The sequence below is a fragment of the Orycteropus afer genome, unplaced genomic scaffold (assembly GCF_000298275.1).
Source record: "Orycteropus afer afer isolate SDZICR_OR568_19922 unplaced genomic scaffold, OryAfe1.0 scaffold00017, whole genome shotgun sequence".
NCBI classification, from domain to species: Eukaryota; Metazoa; Chordata; class Mammalia; order Tubulidentata; family Orycteropodidae; genus Orycteropus; species Orycteropus afer.
The window spans coordinates 15,315,775-15,321,784 of record NW_006921604.1 but is presented as its reverse complement, the minus strand read 5'-3'; the positions used below and the strand labels follow the sequence as shown (position 1 = coordinate 15,321,784).

Here is a 6,010-nt window from a genome sequence, read left to right as displayed (position 1 = left end):
TAGGAATTCCACATTGAAATATCTGCAATCTCCCCAATCAAGGGTAATTTACATATCAAACATAGTCACAATGGAAAACATGATTCCTCGGAAACTGGAATGAGGTACAAAATGCCTTCATTATTACAGCAGTTTTTCAGTTAAATTTTAGTGTCCATAAGTTAATGAATAATCACTGTTAATGAATGATGAATAAGTGAAGTGGATTTTATTACTTGAATGAGGTAACTTAGCTGTCTCTAAGTCTCACTCTTAAAAAATGGTATTTCTTTATTATTAAATTACTTTCTAGCTAAGAATGGCTGCACAGAGTTAAAGGAGATCCTTAAAAATGATACGTCATTCAGTTCAGGGTATAAGTTTGTAGTAGAACATAGGGTAACAGAGAAGTGTTGGTTTCTATGTTGGCAGTGAAATGAGTCAGGAACAGTATTTTGATATTAACTAATGGTGATGGCAGTATAAGTTAAGTTACTTAACTACACTTTACTTAATTTTCTCCTCCTCAGTTTTCTTATCTGCAAAATGGGAAGAATACCTATATTTAATCTACCACCACCTAGGTTATCACAAAGAAGTCAACCCAGCCCATGCTAAGCATTCAAAAAAAAAAGTTAAAGGTTACCATTACTATCACTATTACTACTACAAACCAGCATCACTGATTCTAACCCATTTGCTTACCAATCAAGGCTGATTGCAGGGTCTGTAGCAGAGCTAAAGCCACTCTGCAGAAGGAAGACCAGGCAATCTACTTCCGTAAAGACTTACCACCTCGGAAACCCAAAGGGGGTCGAATATGAGTCAGAATCAACTCAATGGCAAGGAATTTGGTTTTGGTTTGGGACTGACTTGTAGGCCTGTGTGTCAAGGGAGAAGTTTGCTCATCCCTGCTGGCCACACCTCAGCTGAGTTCAGAAGGCAAGGCGGAAGTAAATTCTGCCAACATTAAGGTCCTAACAGCCTCTGAATCTAATTATGTGTCAAGAGAGAATTACAAATAATCTGTGCCAGCTGAATAAATACCAGCTATGGGAAGAGGACAAGTACCAGAAACTTGCTGGACAAGTAGCAACAGGAAGTGAGTCTGTGATAACAAAGCAGTCTAAAATCATTAGCATAATAAATAAACCACCCTCAGATAAAGAGTAGCACTTAGTAGGTATTACTTTTTTCACATGTAATATACACATTGTAAATTGATAGCATTACTTCCCACAAAGAATTCTGAGACCGAAATCCTTTTAATTATGATCAAAGACCATCGCTTTACAAGTGTCAATCTGATAACTCGTCATCACAGTCAGGTACATGCTCCTCTGGTACAACTGGTTAACCACTTGGCCTCAACTTTAGCCAGCTCGCTTCAGGTTGACTCTGACTCAAGGTGACCTATGTGTGTCAGAGTAGAACTGTGCTCCATCAGGTTTTCAATAGCTGATTATTAGGAAGTAGATCACCAGGCCTTTTTTTGCAAGGCACTGTTGGATGGACTCAAACCGCCAACCTCTTGAGCTAGCAGCTAAGCACATTAACTATTTGTGCTCCTTCTTCTGCCATAAAAAGGGCCTTGTAAGCAGGATTTGCAATATAGTTTGCAGAGCCAAGCACAAAATGAAAATGAGGAGCCCCTTGCTCAAAAAGTGTTAAGAACTTCCAGACAGTGACAGATGAGTATTAAACCTAGTGTGGGGCCCTTTGAGTGCAGGGCACTGTGCCTACGTACAGGTGCACACTCCCGAAACCAGCCCTGCTTGGAAGGTCTCATCCAGTATGTTTATACGTTTTTTTTCCAGCCATCAGTCTTAGAAAGCTGGTGGGTGAGCCCCACATGTTGGAGTGATGCAGCATGAATGTGTTACTCACCACTGTTACTGCATCATTCAGCAATGACTCGCCAAACACCAGGATGTACAGTTGCTCATTGACATGAATATTCTCGAAGACAGCAAGCACAGCCACGGGGTCTACAGCTGAGATTAAGCTGCCGAAGAGCAGATTCTGGAGCAAAGTGATGTCACTCAAGCCAAATGCTTCAATCTGGCAGATACCAAACAAAGATACTCCAATGCCAATGGAATTCCAAAGTGTCCCTACCACAGCATACCAGAAAATGGTGCCAATGTTCTCAAAGAAAGGGCGAGTTGGCATGAAATAGCCCGCATCAAGTACAATGGGCGGAAGGAGATACAAGAAAAATACATCAGTCTTCATCGCAGGCGGAGATTTTTCCTCTACTCCAAAAATAATCCCACCTAGTAGAAGTCCAACCATTATAAGAAGGCAGCTTTCAGGCACTATTGTGGGCAACTTGTGATAGAGATGGAAACCTGTAAGGAAAAAATACACATAAAATTTGGAACGTGCAGGAATTATGGAGAGGGTTATTGGTTCTCTTTAACATGACAATTGGTCTTATTTCAAAATCTCCCAGGTTAGTAAAATTGGCTATTGACTGGCTTTACGGATTATTATTCAAAAGTCAAATGATTCCCTTAAAGCCATTCCAAACCATATTAAAGCAAAAATTAAAGTGTAATCAGAAATAGAATGCTATATATGCATAATATTTATATAGTGCAGTTTTTTTTTTTTTCCATTTGTGTAAACTCCAATTATGTTTTCTTGGTTATTAGGGCAGGAATAGAATAAAACAATGCTATTTTATATTTGATTATGAGAATAGCACAGGCTGGGCAGTGCTCCATTCTGTTGTACATAGGGGTCACCATGATGGGGAACTGATTTGATGGCACCTAACAACAACAACAACAACAACATTTTATATTTAAGGAGACCTGGTTGCACAGCAGTTAAAGTGCTTGGCTACTAACACTTTGGTTGGTGGTTCAAACCCACTAGCTGCTCTGTGGGAGAAAGGTGTGGCAGCCTGCTCTACAGCCTGGGAAATCCTATGGGGCAATTCGACTCCGTCTTATTGAGTTGCCATGAATCAGAATCAACCTGATGGGAATGGGTATTTTTGATTGGTGGTGGTGTGGTTAAGTTCTAATTTGCTAACTGAAAGGTCAGCAGTTTAAACCCACTGGCCGCTATGCAGAAGAAAGATGTGACAGCCTTGGAAATTCTATGGGGCGGTTCTACCCTATCCTATAGGGTCATTGTGAGTTGGCATTGACTCAATGGCAACAGGTTTCGTTTCTTTGGTTTTGGTATATTTGAGACTGTTTGGTTATTTCTGAAGCAAGTTTAGATGTAACATTACATTTACTCTTCATAAAAACCCTAAAGAGTAAGCAAGTTTCTTTTTTATTATTACTTAAACGGAAACTGAACTCAAAGTGATACAGGGTCTTGCCAAGGTGACAGGTTTGGATTACTGCTGTCACATCTGACATTCATGATAACTTATAACTCACTTAATTTTATTTTTTACTTTCAGCTTCCTTCATTTGACATGGTGAACTATGTCTAATTTTCAAGACGTTTGTTCCTTCATAGTCAACCCAATCAATTCATACAAGGTACATCAGGTAGCTATGTTTTGAAGGCTACAAAGATAAGTCTATCACTATGTCCAATCTCAGAAAGGCTTTCAATTAAGGCAAAGGAACTGATAATTTTATGTCTTGACTAACTCTAGTACAAGGCAAAGCATAATAATGTCCTGATCAAGTGCTGTGGGATTACAGAGGAAGAAGAAGTCTACTGAGGAAGTATTCGTGGAGGACTCATCACCTGGGCAGAGCTTAAAGGAGAGACAGGCACTAAGCACATAATGGGAAGTCATAATGAGTCATCTAGAAAATGAAAGGACTCGCTGGGTGGTGTAGGTAGTTAATGTGCTTAACTGCTAACTGAAAAGTTGGCAATTCCACCCTACCCAGAAGTTCCTAGAAAGAAAAGCCTGGTGAGCTACTTTCAAAAACCAACCATTAAAAACTCTACAGAGCACAGGTCTACTCTGACACACATGAGGTCACCATGACTCACAGTTGACTCAGTAGCAGTTGGTACTAGTGAGAAATGAAATAATAGAGGAACATGTATTTCTTCTACAGAGATCATGTTGTTAGGGCAAGGCCTAGAGCAAGAAAAGAAGGGGAGATGGGGGTTGGGCCAACACAACATGCTGGCTACATGGAAAGTAACTTCACCCATGGAAGGTTACATGACAGGTTCAGTGAGGACAGCCCTTATCTGCTGCTAGGCAATAGCAAGATGTCACAAAGGCATTCAGTGCATTTTGGAATTCAAGCATCACATCAAATTTATCTGCATTATAAGAAAAGAATACTAAAATGATAGAGTAAGTCTTTAGAAACTTATGACCACAAACATTTTAATCAATAAATCTCTCAAACCTAAAGAGAGTGCTAAAGTCATAGCATGAAAGAGTGGATAATTTTTTTTTAAAGTAATAGTCATCATTTGAAGAGACTTGAATTAATTTCTAAATACCAAAGTGAACATCTGTATATTGGATATTCACATAAATTAGTAAAATGATCCTTTATTACTCATATTATAGCTGTTGTTATAGTTGGGTGCCATCAACTTGGTTCCAACTCATAGTGACCCTACGCACAACAGAATGAAACACTTCCCACTCATGCACCATTTTCACAATTGTTGCTATGTTTGACACCAGTATTGTAGCCACTGTGTCAATCCATCCCATTGAGTCTTCCTCTTTTTTGCTGATCCTGTACTTTATCAAGCATGATGTCCTTCTCCAGGGACTGGTCCCTCCTGACAACATGTCCAAAATACATGAGACAGTGTCTTGGCATCCATGTTTTGAAGGAGTATTCTGGCTGTACTTCTTCCAAGACAGATTTGTTTGTTCTTCTGGCAGTCCATGGTATATTCAGTATTTTTCATCAACACCATAATTCAAACACATCACTTCTTCAATCTTCCCTATTCATTGTCCAGCTTTCACATGCATATGAGGCGAATGAAAATACCATGGCTTAGGTTGGCCAAATCTTAGTCTTCAAAGTGACATCTTTGCTTTTTAACATTTTAAAGATCTTTTACAGCAGATTTGCCCAATGCAATACATATCTTGACTGCTGCTTCCATGGGTGTTGATTGTGTATCCACATAGCAAGCTCCAATAATTGGTGGGGATTTATATCTCAACTGTTCCTCTTTACCCATGTCCTCGGGCCCTATGGCCTTACTGTCATAGAAGTAAAAAAGTCCATTGAAAATGACATATTTGTAACTGCGTTTCACATTGACTCCTGTAGCTTTACCATAGCCACTTTCATGGTGTGATAAGATGGCCAATAACAGCTGTCCCCAAATCCCCTGGGTCCTAGTGCAATAGCCTCCTTTCTGAAATGAAGGCCCAACCCAAACGTTTCATGTCAACAAGCTTTAGCAGCTACCATCTAATGACTAGGATTTGGATTTCAAATGCCAGCTCTTCACTTTCTGACTGGTGCAATGTGTTACGGATTGAATTTTGTTCCCTAAAGATATGTTGTAAATTCTAAACTCTATGCTTGTGAATGTAATCAAATTTGGGAATAGGTTTTTCTTTGATATGTCAATGAGCCCAAATCAGTGTAGGGTGTGTTTAAAAAATCACTCTTGACACATAAAAAGAACAGGTTAGGCACAGAAGCAAGTGAGGGCAAATGGAAAAAAGATTGATGCCACTTAGAAGTCTCCAGGAAGCAAGAAAGGGAAGCTGAAAGAGACCAGGATTTTTACTCAGAGGGGACAGAGAGACGCTTTTGTGAGAGCCAGTGCCCTGAATTTGAACTTTTATCTTCCTAAAATGTAAGAAGATGAACTTCTGTTCATTGAAGCCACCCATTTCTGGTATTTCTGTTATAGCAGCACTCAGAAACTAAGACTGTGGATAAGTTAAAATTGTTTAACTGGTCGAGTCCCAATCTGCTCATCTGCGAAATAGGGCAAGTATACCTACCACGTACAGTAATGATAACTGTATTGATGACTGCCCAGCACTTAAAACCACGGTGCCCACAACATCACACAAACCAGAAACCAAACCCATTGCCATTGAGTC

The 6,010-nt window shown here is 39.6% G+C and overlaps 1 protein-coding gene across 1 annotated transcript in view; it reads right to left on the bottom strand.

The window, feature by feature from the left end:
* Window positions 1-6,010, bottom strand: part of SLC9A2 (solute carrier family 9 member A2) — a 167,147-nt gene that overhangs the window by 109,800 nt on the left and 51,337 nt on the right. The window contains exon 2 of the mRNA XM_007959546.1: window positions 1,867-2,330. Within this exon, the coding sequence (XP_007957737.1) occupies window positions 1,867-2,330 (464 nt within the window). The remainder of the gene's footprint in view (window positions 1-1,866; window positions 2,331-6,010) is intronic.